Source organism: Dermacentor albipictus, chromosome 3 (genome assembly GCF_038994185.2).
Source record: "Dermacentor albipictus isolate Rhodes 1998 colony chromosome 3, USDA_Dalb.pri_finalv2, whole genome shotgun sequence".
Classification (NCBI taxonomy): Eukaryota; Metazoa; Arthropoda; class Arachnida; order Ixodida; family Ixodidae; genus Dermacentor; species Dermacentor albipictus.
In genome coordinates, this window is record NC_091823.1 from 7,346,518 (window position 1) to 7,363,677 (window position 17,160).

General features: G+C 46.7%; 1 protein-coding gene across 4 annotated transcripts in view; it reads left to right on the plus strand.

Annotated features, from left to right (window-relative positions):
- Positions 1-17,160, plus strand: part of Nup98-96 (nuclear pore complex protein Nup98-96) — a 246,519-nt gene that overhangs the window by 179,929 nt on the left and 49,430 nt on the right. For all 4 annotated transcript variants that reach the window (XM_065424259.2, XM_065424261.2, XM_065424260.2 and 1 more), the window contains 2 exons: positions 296-408; positions 14,105-14,284. In XM_065424259.2, the coding sequence (XP_065280331.2) occupies positions 296-408; positions 14,105-14,284 (293 nt within the window). The remainder of the gene's footprint in view (positions 1-295; positions 409-14,104; positions 14,285-17,160) is intronic.

Here is a 17,160-nt window from a genome sequence, read left to right on the forward strand (position 1 = left end):
TTTCTGGTATTTTGCTTATTATGAAACTTGGCTTTTTTCCCTTGTTTTGGGTCTTCTTTAAGGCGGCTCGCTATGTGTCAAGCTTAAAATTTTGCAGTGAGTGTATTTCTGATTCCTTGTGGCAAAGTAGTAGTATTTGTTTTGATTATTTTTTCTTTGTGAGGCATGAATCACCTCATTACTGCAGTTAGTCATCATCACTTCCTTTGTGTTGTTTTGAGAAGTTTCCCAGACAGCGCAGTCATATGTGTCGCCACCATGTTACACTTACCTGTATCGTACGTGATTTTGACAGATGACGTCACCAGATACTCCTACGCGAAGTGTCGTAAGGAGGCACTCTCAGACTGGCTCGTGGATACAACAAAAGCCGTTATTGAGGCTGAAATAACAGACCTTCAGAGAAAGGCGAGTGCTTTCTTTCTGTATTTGTTATTAGAACAGGAGACTCGAGTGCTAGGCATGTGTGATTAGTGATTTTCAGTTTGAATTGAATTTGAAGCAAATATGTCAAATAATTTTTAAGTGAGTAATTCGAATAGTTAGAGAAAGGTGACAAGCATAGGTCATGAGCACATTGACACGTTTACTCATAGAACACAGGTGTACAACACAATAAAAAACTCAGTAGAACTTGTGAGATAAAGTCAGGGGTTCTTATGTAGGAATAAGAGTTGCAGAACATGTTTTGGAAGGAGTTTCCTCCTGCAGCTCACTATAGCTCCTGCACTTGAAAAGAGCCCTTTGCTCCTGGTCTGCATTACTGGGATGGACAAATAGGTGCGTGCTATGCTAAACTTTGACAGGTACAGATGGCTTTCTCTTGACCTGTACTATGCAAGGTATTCAGTTCGTGGTAGGAGGGGGCTTTTCAGGTACACAGCAGCCTCATTTGCAAGATCACTGCCTGTTTTCAGTAGACAATATGCAGGATGCAAACCATAATTTTTCTGTACTACTTGCTGTGCAGTAAGCTTGCTTTTTTTGTTGTTGTTGTTGTACGTCTGGTTGGTGAACAAGAAAAATGAATTTTTGTAAAACCAATAGTACACGCATTCGAAAAATGTTCTGTTCGATTCACACTTGGTTTTCATTATTTGAATTTACGTTGAAATTATACATTTGATATTCGCACATCCCTACTGCCAACTCCTGAATTTTTTGTAATGTTATGTGGTGTCAATGTGTTTTACAAGTATTAAAAAAAATCAATTGTGATCTCGGAAATGCTTCAAAGTTATTAAAAGACAGGGCTGCCCAAGATTGCAAGATGTCACATTCCAGAGAGGTACTTGCTTTGAGCATGCTTATTCAAATATTGTCCTGAAGCATGAGAAATCAGTAGAAGAAAAATCACTGAAAAAGTAACTGTAATCTGAAAGCATGTGTTGCTCATCTGTCTCTCCTGTTACTGCTTGTATACTGCATTAAAAATAAACAATTGTTATTAGAATGCATATGTATGCTTAGGGTGTCTACCAAGCGAGAAAACTGGGAATTCTCAGGGATCTTTATTAGTCTGGAAATAACTCGTGGTACCAGGAATTTCTGCTTCTATTGGAGAATATTGGCTGTAATTTTATTGAAACGGAACGAAAGTCACTCTAATGCTGGCTCGAGTAACAGAGAGGGTTTGTAATAAATATTCTTTTGACGCTGTGTTGTCGGATGGAGGAGTTGCCAGTGTACAGTCGGACGGCTTCGTGGCACCACCACATACGCCATAGAGTCAATGCATAAGATCATCTGAAATTTCGGACACAAGAACCCTTCGCCGTTCGATTTTCCTAACTTTTTGCCATGACTGCAGGTCCAAAATGGCATTAATCAAAGCCACCACCACTGCCATTTTGATTACCTCGCCGCCGAAACGGTGCTTTCGCACGCGGGTCCGCTAGCAGCCGTAGCCACCACCATGGCAACGCAAAGCTTAGCTTCTTCGACATTCACTATTAAGCTTTTTCTTGCTGTTCGGCACCATGTTTTTCCGTTGAAAGCATTAGCCATTGTCAGCAATGGCACTGACTCTGCCTTTGTGGTTCTCGCAATTAGCTTCGAAGCTCGGAAAGCACGGCGCATTGCATAATGCTGGTTCCCGAAAGTCAGCTTCGCCTGAATACAGCAATGTTACGTGGTGAAGCATACGTGAAAGTATTGCGGTAAAGCATAACAAGCGTGGGAAGGGGCAGTTGTCATGGGACACAGTATGTATTCCTTAATTATACACGCTACATGCGTCCACCTCCTATCTCCTGTCAAAGTACAAGCACCAATATGCCTAATAAGTGTACTGGGTAATAAGTGTACTGTACATTTTCGGACTTGCCTGTGGCGATTAGAGCCCTTTACACTTTCGTGACCGCGAAAAAATCGGTAGTTTTCGGGTAGTCTGGTAATTATTCTTTTTCTTGCCACAGGAAATGATTCATGTTGAAATGTTGAAGTGTTAATTTATCAAATTGTAGAAGAAGAAATTATCTTTCCAACTGTATTAATTTCAAACAACATATTTATTAAAAATAGTGTGAAAAAAATTATCAAAACAAGAAAACGACAACACAAACGAAAAAGATCGATAAAAACATCAATGCTGCTTTGCACAAAAAAAGTATTTAAAAAAATCAAAATATACATTTTCAACAAAAGGGCCATATGAAATCAGCCTGCAAATATTAGCTCTGTATCTACAAAAGTTCTTCATGTACACAGGAAAACATTAGACCTAGTTTCTATCGTGCCACCGTGTGAAGCAGTTTCTCGATGAAGTGAAACAGGTTAGCTGCACATGTTTCGCAGAAAACATTTGTTTTCTGCTCAACTTTTTTCATAGCACAGTTTACAATTTCTATATCTTTCCATTTTTTGTGGTTTGATGCTGTTGAACTTGAGGTGCACTCTGAGAGGGAACAACAGGCGCAACTGGGGGTTCCGCAAAATGTGGCTCATCATATCGCAGCAGCTGGTCGATTAGTTCCAGCCTGAAGGCAAACTGGTCAAAGTGCAAACTTCTTGATAATTCTGGGACTTGGATGCCTCCGACGATGCTTGTCAAACATTATAAAGCTATTTATAACAGCTATATCAATAGAGTGGAAAAACGGTGTCTTCCACCAACGCACGGCCTTCATAAAAACGTAGTAGGATCCGATGAGCTGGTCGGATTTATTCATCATATTTCTTGATCAGCACCGGCTTCTTCACGGACACTTCTGTCCACATATTCCCGACTTTCTTTCTTCGCTTTGCAAGGAATAATTTGTTTGCTGTGTGCGTGGTAGACATCACATTCACAACCCGCCTGTCTTTCCATTGCAGGTACAAAACATCCTGCTCCCGCAGCCATCAAACGTCCCCTCTTTCCACCTTCTTTTCCCACTGTGTGTCTTTGAGTTCACTTGGAAAGCTGCGCCGATATTTCTGCATTGTCCCACACGCAAGTGTCCTGCGCTCCAGTAAATGAACAAAGATATGGAAGTGTAGAAATTATAAAAAAAGTTATGTAACCCTAATTAAGATAATTTTTGCACAGCCGTGTCACAATATCGAATGCCAAACCTCGCACGCTAGGTTCTTCGCACTTTCCCGTATAGACGCTGAACTGAACAGTGTACCCCGTTTCCGAATCTGCTAAAACCCATAATTTGTAACCCCATTTGATCACTTTATATCTCATGTACTGGCAAATTCTGGACAGACCTTTTGATTTCACCATTCTGTCATTGACAGTCAGGTTCTGACGCGGTTGAAAGAATAGCATGGAAGAATCGTTGACATGCTGAAGCAGAGGGGATATGCAGTGAAGCTTGCCATGGTATGCGACAGTCATCTTCTCTGGATCAGACACACTCAGGAAGGCAAGCAACGCCTTGAACTTGTGGGGTTCTTACCCATGCTCTTGGGACAAAGGAACGACAACACAGTAGTGCAAACAATCACAAGGGCATTTATTGGACTTTTCATTGATCAATGCCTGCTAGCCGAGTTGCTATCCACAAAACATGCCGATGGGTGTGCGACAACTCTAGGAAGTCCGACTCGACGCAACCGGATAACGAGCAAATATGTTCGCCCCATACTGGACACCAATGCCTGGTCATTCACGCTTACGGTGGCGCGTTCGAACGAGGCCTCACGAGGCGGTCTCACAGAAGCATAGATCGGCGCACGCGCGAACCATCCACGCAGCTTGCCGACCCTGAACCAAAAAGCAAGAGCCTTCTCCTTTCCGCACCCAAGTAACCCCGCTGTTAGGTGGCGTTAGCAGAGCCACACTCGCGCCAGCTCTCGCGATGCGCTTCAACCACACCGACTGCTGCGGGTATCAAGCCACTCGACGAAGCCGGATTACACGAGATGGGCGCTATGCGGAAAAACAACATATGAGGGGATGCGTGGGAGTCACGCATCCCCACATCCCCCCAACCTTATATCGTTACATATTCCGGTGAAACATGTCACATGGTCTAACATCAACGCATGCTTCACGAACAAGGTAGTACATGCAACAGTGGCCGTGCCGAGGAAATGTCCACACGCTGTCCATAACATGCGAGCTGACATTGTCCTTGGGTACACCGCTGGCATCCACTGGTCACAGCAGCAGCTTTGCAGACTTGACGGCATGATTCCAGGCCAGGACTCCGAAAATGGTGACACAGTAATCGGTACGAGCAAGCGCCGCTCGCACCGACGCGCCCTGCTGGCGAGAGCCACGGTAGCTGTCAGTGACCACCGGCTCTTTTCTCTGCCGCCGAGGGTTGCAAGCTGGATACAGGCGGCCACCAAAGTCACTGCGCCGAACTGGCCACAGCATCACGATTGCCCAGAATGGCTTGATCGTAGTCCGGGGCAGCAGCGCAGACAATGTGCAGGTGACAGCAAACCAGGGGTGACTCCACTCACGCTGCGTACACTCAACGCACTCGCAAACACTAAAGTTATGCAAGGGAGAGGAAGTCTGCATGGGCATCGCTCACATGGTACGATGCTCAACTCGGCTCTACTCAGGTGCTAAGCTAACCTGAACGAAGCTCACTTCCTTGAGTTGAACGAGTAATTTCATTTCGTGTGAGGCTAACTAGAATGAGGGAAGCAAAGTGTAACACCTCAGCGCTACGGTCCACGAGGTTGTGTCCCTCCACGTGCGACAGGCAGCTTCGTAAAGCCTTGGGCCTAAAGCGTTGCTACCCTGACAACAACCGGCATCTAAAAAAACAACACCCAAAATGGCGCAATACAGGCAGTCGCGAGGAGACATTAGTTTTGTTGAGTGGTCCTACCCCCGCTCATTGCACACAGCATCCGAGTTGACGGCGCCCACCGTCCCAAACGGTGTCGGAGCGCCCGGTGCCAGGCCGCAATACCAGTCAGCCTTTAGCGGCACCCGTCGCCCGCAGCCACCCAGCTCCCAGAGCCACGACTTCACCAGTCAAAGAGATGGAAGAAGCTATTTACATAAGAAATTCAGACCACCCACGAGGCTTCCGTACTCACTCGCTTCAGGCTTGCCAATGCTCTGCGGCCCGCGGGCGCTAAGCCTCACTCTCCCAGGATGTAGACCATGCAGCTTTCCTACTGACAATTGTCATTAACAAAAAATCATTTGCAAAAAGGCTTAGCATGTTGAAAAGTTCAAACACGCTACAGCCACCGTCACCTCGCTCAAGAAAGCACGCCGCCGACGCTAGCAATAAAAATCCATGCTAGCCCTACGTTTCCGTTCAAACAAAGGTTTCGAACAAAGCAAAACTGTTAAAACTATCGTCCAATGCCCCAAGAAGTCCAAGTTGGGCAGCCAGATGTGGGGTTCTCACTCATCCTCTTGAGACAACGGCACGACAACATAGTAGTGCAAACAATCACAAGGGCATTTATTGCACCTTTCATTGATCAATGCCTGCTAGCTGAGTTGCTATCGACAAAACATGCCAATGGGCGCGCGACAGATCTAGGAAGTCCGACTCACCGCTACCAGATAACAAGCAAATATGTTGGCCCCATGCTGGACACCAACGCCTGGTCATTCGTGTGTACAGTCACGTGAACGGTGGCGCATTCGAATGAGGCGTCGCGAGATGGTCTTGCAGAAGTATGTATTGGCGCAGGCGCGGAACGTCCGCACAGCTTGCCGACCCCGAACCAAATAGGAAGAGCCTTCTTCTTTGCGCCCAAGTAACCCCGCTGTTAGGTGGCGTTAGCAGAGCCACACTCGCGCCATCTCTCGCAATACGCTTCAACCACACCAACTGCCTTGGGCATCAAGCCACGCGGTGAAGACATATTACAGAAGACGGGAGCTATGCGGGAAAACAACAGATCAGGGGACGCGTGGAAGTCACGCATTCCCACAAGCTATTTTCTTGGCATCACTGTAGGTGGAAAAAGCCCTGAGAATAATCTGCGTGTGTTCCAATAACAATGCAAGCATTGGACTTGCACGATTCCCATGTATACGAGCGATGAACTTGAGCATCTCCTCTTGAGTGACTTCCTTCCATGATCCATCTCTCTCGCTATACATGGGCTTCTCGAAAATATGCATCTGCACATACTTATTTGTGTTGTTGCATATCTCCCTGATGATTTCGGCAGTTGAAAACAACAGGAAGAAATCGACGGCTCTTACAAACTGCCGCGTAGCACTCCGAAGCAGGATTTCAAGGTCCAGTCCCGGTGGTCATCGTCGACAAAACTCCACTCTCTGTGTGGCCGCCAGCAAGTGGTCCTGTCCGAACGACTTTGACACCCTGCAGATAAGAACTGTGACCTTTAGAACATGCCAGAAATCCTTATGACGCTATAACACGGTCCGAGAAGAAAGCAAAACTCACCGGCGGATACCTGTCAATGCACCGGGCTGGTTTGCCACACTTTCGTCATCCATACTGAAGTCCGACAAATCAAAGTCATCTTCCGAGTCTGTGCTGCTACGATCATCTGCAAATTCAAGCCCAGATGTATCAAAATCTGTCGAAACTCACCGTTTCCGTGGAGCGGACGCGCGCGACGTAGATGCCATCTCAGAAACAACGAGCTCTCGTCACCCCGACTATGCAGGCGCTTTAAATATCCCCGCGCAGTGGAAAGGAGAAACACAAATCCGAAACCGATAAAATAGTCTTTCTTTAACCCGCTCGGTGGTGCTAGCTGTTCGAAGTGCTTGGAGAGGCGCCAAAATTCGAACTTGTACCACCGAGAACATACTGTCGATGGGAATAGGCGCGGTCACGAAAGTATTAAAGGCAGTAAAAGACATACATTCATTTTTTCGGGCTTCCCAATTTTTTTTTACCTTTCCGCGGCCCCTAGGGAATTAAAAAAATTGGACGTTGACTGTACAACTGACTAAATGGCCCGTGGGGTGAACGCGCGGTGGAAGGAGGACGAGAACAGAAAAGACCTACACATTTAGGAATGAATGGGAAAAGAAGTGTGCTGCCACTTCTTTCAAGGAGCTTGAGCTCAAAAAACAAATCGTTGATTGACGTCCAGAGGCAGATGTACCTCATCCAAACCAAAATATACTCTTTAAAGCAATGAACCGCAACCCTGACGCGCTTTGCACGGGCCGATAGTACATCAGAACAGTTAAGATTGATACACCAGCTGTTAAGAGAGAATCTCACTGATGAGAAAGTCCAGACCTCATACCAATGAGATTGCCATCAGTTGATCGAAACAGCTCATATCCCCTTCAGTCGCAGCATCCATATTTGTGGACACAACCTTTTTTTGCCACTTCCCTGGAGTGTTACCAAGGATTGGTTAAGCTTTGGGTAAAATGAACATTCTGATAACCTAAATTACTTCCATTTTACTTCTGAGTGATATGTGTCATTACAGAGTACCGCTTTGGTGAAGGCACTACCGTGTTTTACGTGACGTTTGATACTGGGCATGTTGGTAGCAACCTTGAAATATATATTCTTTTTCTTTCGTGAAATGCTTGAGGCCAAGGTATAACTTGTGCGTCTAGTTCGAGCGGTGGATTTAATCCTTTTTATGAAGAAACATAGCATGACTGAGTATACAATATTGAAATATTTAGTTACTCTGTAATTATAATGACACATCATCTACCACCTTGATTTGCTTTCTGTAGAGTCTCAAGCACAATCTATGTTTCACACATGCATCGACAGTCAATCATAATTCGTGACTGAAGGGGATATTCGAAAATATTTGTTTTTGTAACAACTCCTTTTTATTCGTATTTGAGGAAATTCGACTTGATTTGAAATGAGTATTACCATTTCTTTCCAAAGATATCTTATTCACTACGCATTTTACTAACCCCTCCCTTCTGATTTCTTTTTGAATAAATAAATGCTACTGTATTAAGTCGTATCTTTTAATTATTTTTTAGTAGCTTACTAGAGAGTGACAGTGTTAGGTGGCATGTTGTCAGCCTGTCTTGACATGTCACTCTCTCCACCAAGCCATTCACTTGAGGGTGGTAAACTGCTGAGAAGAAATGCTTAATACCCCTGTCTCCCAGAAAGCACTCAAAAGTTCACTTGACGTAAACTGTCGGCCACGATATCATCTGAGACTAGCTTTGTAGGGTAACCTTCCTGTGCAAAGACAGCAAGCAGGAAGTTGGTCATCGCGTAGGAAGTGATGTCACTGCAGAATGCAATCTCTGGCCATCTGGAGAAGTAGTCTACCAACACAACGACAAATTGACAGTCAGCCAATGCCCACTGAAAGGGGCCCCATAATGTCTATTGATACTTTGTCTCAGGGTCTTTCAGGGAGTGGGACAGGCTGGAGTGGTGTGTGCAAGTTCTTGACACTTTTGTCTGAGGCTTGGCAGCCCCTGCAGCTTCAGATGGCGGTGTTAACTTGGTTGTCAAGGCATGGCCACCAGTACTTTTCCCTGATGCACTGCTTAGTCTTCACAATTCCCAGATGGGACTCATGGGCTAACTGGATGAAGGTATCCATTAGCCTGGCAGATAGCACAACACACTTCGTGCAGAAAAACAACCCATCTTTTACTGGGAGCTCTTTCCAGACGTCATAGTACAGTTTCAGTTCTGCAGCAAGTCTTTTCCGGGTTGGCCATGATGACTGGACGAAGTGCGTGACCTGTCATAGTATGCCATCTTCAGCGGTAGCAACCTAAAGATCTAGATGTACAGGTGATAGGACTAAGAACAGGACCTCCTTATCGACCTGGAAACCACCCTCTCTATCTGAGACTGGTAGTCGGAAAAGGGTATCTGCTACTTGGTTGTAGGCTCCGCTGCGGTACTGGACACTGAGATGGTGGTGTAGCAGCCATGCGATCCACCTTGCAATACGAAGGGGCCGCTGCCCTGTGCTTCAGGACAAAGGCAAGGAGACCAGAGCCTGATGTTCTGTTAGTAGAGTAAATGACTGGCCTCAACGATAAACATGTCATTTCTCACAGGCCCGTAGACAGGCCAAGGCCTTATGCTCTCCAGCCGAGCATTTTCGTTCTCTGTTAATGTCCATGATGCAAATGCCACAGCTTGCATGTGTGACCCCTCCACTTGTTACAGTACGGCACCCAAACAGTATGCAGGTGCATCTGTTGCGACAGTGATGGGCAACATCGGGTCAAACACTCAGAGGACCCTGTGTGATGCCAGAAGTCTCTTTATCCTCGCGAAACTTTCTTTGGCAGCATCATCCCAGTCATTGCAAAGTAGATGGCGCATTAGCTCTACCTCCTCTGCCAGTCGTGGGACGAACTTATAATAGCATTCAACGAACCCCAAGAAATAGCTTAGAGTGGCTGCCTCTCTAGGTACAGGAGCGTTAACAATTGCGTCAACCTTAGTTTGGAGCAGTCCTATATCCTCTGCACTGACGCGATGTCCTAAGGATGACAGCTCTGATGTGTTCAATACGCATTTTTCGTTGAGCTTGAGTCCAGCTTCCGCGATTCGTTTGAGGATTTGCTTCAGGTTTTGCATGTATTGACTCACCGTTTTGCCAAAAGTGATTATGTCATCCAAGTAGCAGAGGACCCCTTTGCAGCCTTTAAGTATCTTCGTCATGATCTACTGAAATGCAGCTGGTGCCAATGCTAACCCAAAGCGGACCCTCTTGGACCTGAAGAGGCCTTCCTGCGTTATGAACGCAGTTAGGTCTCTGCTGCCTGGGTGGAGCACAAGCTGGTAGTAGGCTGATGCCAGGTCCACCTTGGAGAAGCAGCGTGCTGCATTGAGGGCATGGAGCTCCTCCATATGAGGCAAAGGGAAGTTGTCTGCTACAATAGCTTTGTTTGGTTTGTGGAGGTCTACACACAGTCGAATGCTACCATTTGCCTTGCGAGCTGCTACAATTGGAGACACCTACTTGGAAGCGTTAATTCTCTTAATAACATCTGCAGCAAGTAGGTTCTTGATCTCATCAGAGACTACCTGACGGACAGAAAATGGTAGGGGCCTCAGCTTCTGCACGACGGGTTCGACGGAATGTTTCATCTTGACTGTTATGTTGCACGCCTTTGACTAGTTCCAGGCCAGGCAAAAACAAGTGAACAAACTTCGTCCATAGTCCTGATGGCAAAGCAAACTTGGGAGGGCCAAGGAACGCATTTGGTGTGGTGCTTTGAGGCTGAAGGCCTGGGCTCGTGGCTGGAACTTCTGAGCATCCCTTCGGGGACATGTGCAGGCAGTGCAATTATTCATCCATAATGCGAAAGCCAAGGGCTTCAACAGTATCCGGTCCGAGGAGAGATGTCCCACATGGCGTAGCATGAAGAGTTACCACGGCCGCTTCCCTTTGTATGAGACTTGAGCGTGGAATGGCCTGAAAGTGGGAATCTTCTTGTGCTAAAAATGCAACAGCGTGAGCTGGATTTGTGAGTTGTCAGCTGTGCTGCGCTGCTAAAGAAGCATTGGAATTGGTTTTCCCCCATAATGGACACAGCCGAGCCTGTGTCGGCCAGAAACTTCATGGCATGCGCTGCTGTCGTTGTGGTAACAAGCACAACCTTGACCTCGATGGAGACAGTTATGCTCTCTTCAGTATGGACCGCCAAAATGCTAATAACACTCGTAGCATCTTCTTCTGGTACGATTACATGGACCTTGGCAAAATACCCTTCTCGTATACATGATGGGAGCTTCGACAAGCCCTCTGAAAGTGGCCACGGCATCCATCGGCAAAGTATGTGCAACCACGAGCAAGACATGCCGAAGGCAAGCAACTTGCTGCGCCGCAATTTCTGCCATTTCTTTGTCTGGTCCTGGGGAGAACAGCTGCAGCTGCATTTACATCATGTTAGGGTGTGGTGTGCATGCTTGACCACCTGAAGTGACGGTGACTCAGGAGATCTGTGCTGTTATCGCAGTGGTCCTCTCGCCGACCCTGTCTGACTGGGCTATCACGCAGCTGCTCCTGAACTTGGTGAACTGGATTAGTGAAGGCTTCGCATTCGTGCTGGGTCTGTTCCTGAAGCAGTGCTATCTCGACAGCATGATTGAACGTCAGTTGAGCAGCAATCTCTCCTGTAGTTGTGGTTGTGGGCACATGATGCCTGCTACGAGCTGCCCACACGTTTTTGTTGGCTTGAGTGGTGAAATTGCAAAGAACTGCCAATTTGTGAAGCGTGACAACAAACTCTGTGATGGGCTCATCTTGCAGTTGGCGACACTCACAGAATCGATGGTGTTGCAGACAAGTGTCGTAAGGGGCGACGAAATGCCTTGTTAGCATCTCGAGGACCACATCGTGCTCGTCAGATAAGTGTGGAAGCATCTGTATTCCGGTGGTGGTGGTAAACATTATTGAAAGGGGGAAGGGTAAAGGGGGACATGGCTGAGGAATCGGGCTCAAGTAAGGCCCTGGTCTAGCTTGGCCTTCTCCGCCCAATCCACCAGTTCAAGCTGCAGGTCGACGTCCCCGGAACTGAGCCAGGCTGTCCAGTCAGTCTCGCTGCTGACAGGGGGATGAGAAAATGGGAGCGAGGTGCATTCCCACATTATGTGTGTGGGTGTTCCTGTTTTGAACAGAGCCTACATTGGTCGCTTTCCTTGCCTCCTGTGATCTTGTTAATGTACTTTGGGTGTGGGTATGTGTTTGTCTGGAGTCGCCTAAATGTGACCGCTTGCGTTTTATTGAGTTGCTTGCCCGGTGGTGGGAGCACGAGACGCCTCAAGTGATACCTATGGGCTATTTCATGATAAGTCTCACAGGGTTCCTCGTGTATCCTCCTCATTCACGCCATCTGCATCCGTGGACGAGGCTCGGCGTGCGAGATCTCGAGCCAAACTGTGAGCCGATGCGTTGCCGGGCACAGCCGCGTGAGCGGGGGTCTACACGAGGGTTTTCAAGCCACTTAGGAGGTGCCGCGTGAGGACATGGTTTGCCCGTTTGGAAATTCTACCGTGGACGAATTTGCCGATGGTCTGCTTGCTATCGCTGATGACGATACTGTATTCGTTTCCACATGCATGGCCATCGCAATTGCGGTTTCCTCTGCTTTTTCCACTCGGTCAGCCGTGATTGCTGGTGATTATGCTGGTTTCTGTGACGCCAGCGGTGGTGGCATCTGGAGCAGGTGTTACAGCAGGTGCATTGCTCAGTTGCTCTATCTTGATTTGTAGCGTACTCAGCGGAGGCGCATCGAAAATGTGCTCTCCTTCAATTCCAGGACAGCGCAGCAAGAGAAGCCCGGTGGCTGGGTGTGGGTCGCTCCGGACGCCAGTAAAAATGTCTCGAAGAGGCATAGTCAGTGGGGTCATGGCACAGGGGGTATGCCGGGGGCAGCAAGGAATAGAGGCAGCGGTGAAATCCCGGCTGTTGAACACATCCTCATCGCCAGATTGTTGTGTCACCAGCGCAGTGACATGAAGTGAGCATGCTACATCGCTTATATAACATGGCACTGTGGCATCTATTCAGTGTTCCATGACCTACGCCACGTATGAATGCCAACTGGTGCGAAGGCACAGCACTACAGTTATGCTTTCAGTACTGGCAGACTGGCTTAAGTTTTGAAATTCAATGTTCCTCTGAAGTCATTAATAAAAAAATTTGTTAGTGAAATTTTGTTGATAGTCATATTGGCATGGTGTAAATCAGAGGTGCACAAATATTAAATATCACCGAATCGAATAGTGAACGTTCTAATTATTTGATTGTACAATATGTTCGATATAGAGACCAGCGCAATATCGCACGTCGTGTGCACCGCGGAGCCCTTTGTGCTTGATGCCACCTTAGCGAGCTTTTCACTTTGTTTTCGACCTGAAAGGAGCATGAATGGGCTGCCCCAGCTGACACGGTAGCGGATTTTCTTGGTTGAACGCGCCACAACATCCGCCTTAGGTGGGAATCGCACACACAGCGCCCAAACGTCGGAACCTCCAGAACAGCGCCACGCAGGCCAGGGCTAGAATGTTCGTCTGAGTTGACGGGACCGATCAAAATGATAAAGCAACATGGACAGAGGGAACAGCAATAAAAGCAGCGCATATTTCGTAAAGTGTAAAGATTGAGCCGATTAGCATTGACAGGCACACAGATTGTGTTGTATATACGGCGGTGAATTTCGCCCTGAGAAGCCGTCAAGCTGACCCGCACGCATAATCTTAGGACCTATCACATGATGAACCACCCATATAAACATACTAGCGGCAACCATTCTGTGATGGCTTGCTGCATTTTACCACATCGGCCAGCGGAGAATTTTCATCACGAGGACATTGTTTAGACCATTAGGTCTAATCGACGCTGCGTTGTGAGGTGTCGGCAATTAAAGTTATGGTTTGGTACCAAATCGATACAAATTTATTCACAGCAGCCGCACAACGCTCGAAAAGCCGGCAAGCCACCTTGAAGGTAAATGCGACTGCACAGGATGGCAACAAAGTTGTTCACGGCCACCATCTTCGTGACACAGGATACAACAGCCTCTCATTCCTGATGCCAATCGTAGATGCACATTGGGGTATTTTTTCTCCCTCTCTTAAAGGAAGACTAGCTTTGGATTTACACAGTGGGTGCAAAAGTGTCGTGACCCGGTTGCATGGGTTAGCATGAACGGCAGATAAGCAAAGGGGGGAGGGGCTAAGAAGGGTTTGCTTTGTCAATGTTTCTAAAGAAGTTAACATGTAATGTGCAGGAGGACAGCGAACTGTCTGTGATACTGAGCTATCTGAGTGGGCGGGATGTGTCCAAGGCATGTGCGATGGCCCAGCGGTCCCGAGATTTCCGGTTGGGTCTGCTTCTGTCTCAAGGTGGTTCCAACCCAATCTGCCGACTGATGCTGAAGAAACAGCTGGACCACTGGAAAAAGTTCAAGGTGAGTTGGCTGAAAGGATGGCTTTATCACCTTCCCCTGAGCATCATGAATTTATCTCTCTTACTTCTGTAGCAATGCCTTTTTTTTTCTGATCTTTTAAAGAGGACAGTAACAGCTGGTCTGAAGTGTGACTTTCAAATTTTGCTGTTGCTTCAGTTTTATAGAGAGGAAGTAGCAGTCGCTGTTTATTGCAGCTATTGTTTCATTAGGAGTGCAAAGATGCATGTAACAATTTTGTTACATCCGTCATACTTGTATGCATGCTTGGAGACTAGATTAGTCTTAAACGCGATTGCATATGGAAAAACTAATAGTAGAGTATAACTGTGTAACTTCAAATAAATAATTTTACACTCTAACCTAGCAGCAACAGGATTGCATCGCATGTTTAGGGTGTTTCATAGACTTTGGTGAAATGATAAGAGATAAGACTAGGTGTGGCCCACCATCCCATTTGTTATCGTAGCAGAGTGGTTCAAGAAATGTGGAATATCAAAGCCATTGGGCTACAAGGAGACAATGTGTTGTACACAGACAGCGGTAAAGAGCTGTCATTGATCGATGATGACGCATATTAAAGGGATACTGACACAACATTTTTGAGCCTACCTTTTTTCCCCCTTTAAAAGGCCCCTCACAAGGTCTGGCCATACTGAGCTGACAAGCGCAGAGCATACAATGCATGCTAACGATCGTGTTTGCGAAGAATTACATTGCTATGCGCCGTGGAAAGATATGACATTTCAAACTGAACGCTGTTTTTCTTTCTCTTCGCGGCTGCCATGCTCCAAGCCAGACGGTGACATACTCGTGTTCCTGCACCTACGTATTCATGTCCGCAGTGTGACGTCGCTCGTGGTGACATGTGACTTTGAGTATTATTCAAGACAACATCTGTTATATGTGCGATCGGTTGCTTGAATTGACAAATTTAAATTTAGAGAAATAATAAAACACAGAAACGGAATGCCTGCGTCTCTTTTGTTTTACTTCACACCGAAGCAAAAGAGATGTACTTTCACTTGCGCTGCCGTCGCTGCTCCCAGATTGCTCACTGGGCCCTCACAGTTGGTTCTTTATTCCATGGCCCTCATTCTGCGCAATTCTGCTAACGGATTAAGTTGCTCGTGCTTGTCTTTGTTCGTTGCGTCGCAGTTGTTCCTGGGAGCGTTGTTTCTCAGCCTCATTTGATATGCCTACGAAATGGAAGATGGCTGATCCGCTCACTGATCATAGGCAATGCACGACGTTGCCGGTGAAAAGAAAGCGCACTGCTATAGATTTGTAAACGAAGTGCTTCTAACCAATGAGGCGATTGTTGCGAACGTGCTTGCATTCGACAGTGGCAGTAACGGCCACGACGGCAACGCTGACGCGGTAGGGCAGGCTGCATCAACATTGTCCTCGCGGGAGGTCCTGTACATAATTCAGTCCATCAGGTCTTGTTTTCGCGAGGGACTTTCCTCTTCACTACGTGGAGCACTTGGATGCTTTGGAGAAAGATGTTGGCAAGCTTCGCATAAAGCAAGCAAGGCTGAAACACATGCAGTTTTCTCGTGCAAGCCAGTGGGGTGCATGGGGCGAGCTGCTTGTGGTGTTCACGTCCCAGTGTTTCTTCTGGATTTCTCAAGCTGAAATGATGCCATGACAACCTTCTCACATTCTTTAAAAGGTGCCTTTTGGGGCCACCAAAGCAATGCCGCAGCGGAGCTTGTATGTCACTTGCCACCCATGACCCCTCTTTGCAGTTGTTATAACAGTGCCATTCTTGGAACGGCGACAGCCGCGGCTTGTTAACAACATGGGTTCGGAGCACACAGGAAGCAGAGTTAAACAGTTAAACGAGTCAACACAATGAGAAGCCAGATTAAAGAAGGTGGTGGGGAAGAGAACTGGCCTTCCCGCCATTATAGTTTTCACGGAACAGCTATGGCCATCCCCCACGACAACGGTCTCATTCTATGTAGGCATTTTTTTTTCATGCAACCCGGTTATAATAATAGAATTTTCGTGGTACTTGAATATTGTTATAAGAGGGTTCGACTGTAAGTCACAAGACAAAAACCCTTTTGGACGGTACCCTGTAGGCCTGGCTAGGGTGGCTAGAATTTTTGAATTCTAGCCACCCTAGCATGGCAGCAGCGTGTTGTCCGCCACGTGAAAATAAAGCTGTGCTGCGTAGTGCCACAGGTTATGCAACGTACGGTATCGGCATGAGACTGGGTAATTTGATATTTCGTCATTGTTAGGGTGATGAAAGCTCACATCAAGGGAAAGTTATTTCGCACACTGAAGACAACTATGTCACGTCTTTTTTACGTGCCCGAGACCTGTGTCCGCGAGTGGTGCATACTTAGGAAGGAGATCAGCTGCATGTCGAGCAGGAAAGGTGTCTAAAGGCGGAAAACTGGAAAATATTTGGACCTTGGTGACAGCTTGCAGATGTTCTGTAGCAGCTCCGTGTTGACTGATCTTGTCTAGGTAGCGGCCTTTGAATCAGCATGCAATTGGGGCCTATCCAAAAAGCCAGCAAAACTGGATCACTGAAGGAAAGGAACTGTCAGCAGAATAAAGTTTCACTTTCTATGTGGATGTATTGTGCTTGTCTTTTTCTTCTCATCGTTAGCATAGGGACATGCCATAGTAAAAAAAAAATATTATAACATTACGTTCAGGTGCATTTTTATTTTGAACCCTCAAAAATTGGGTGGTGTTACATTCGAATAAATGCTGTGCTTCGTACTTTTACACTGCACTCTTTCTAGTTTGTGGCTAAGATAGTGTCAAGGTGCGGTGAAGGCCATTAACCTTTCCGATAGGTCAGAGTTTGCAAGGAGAATTGCACGCATCGTTTAGAAGAGCTGCGGTTTGGTTTT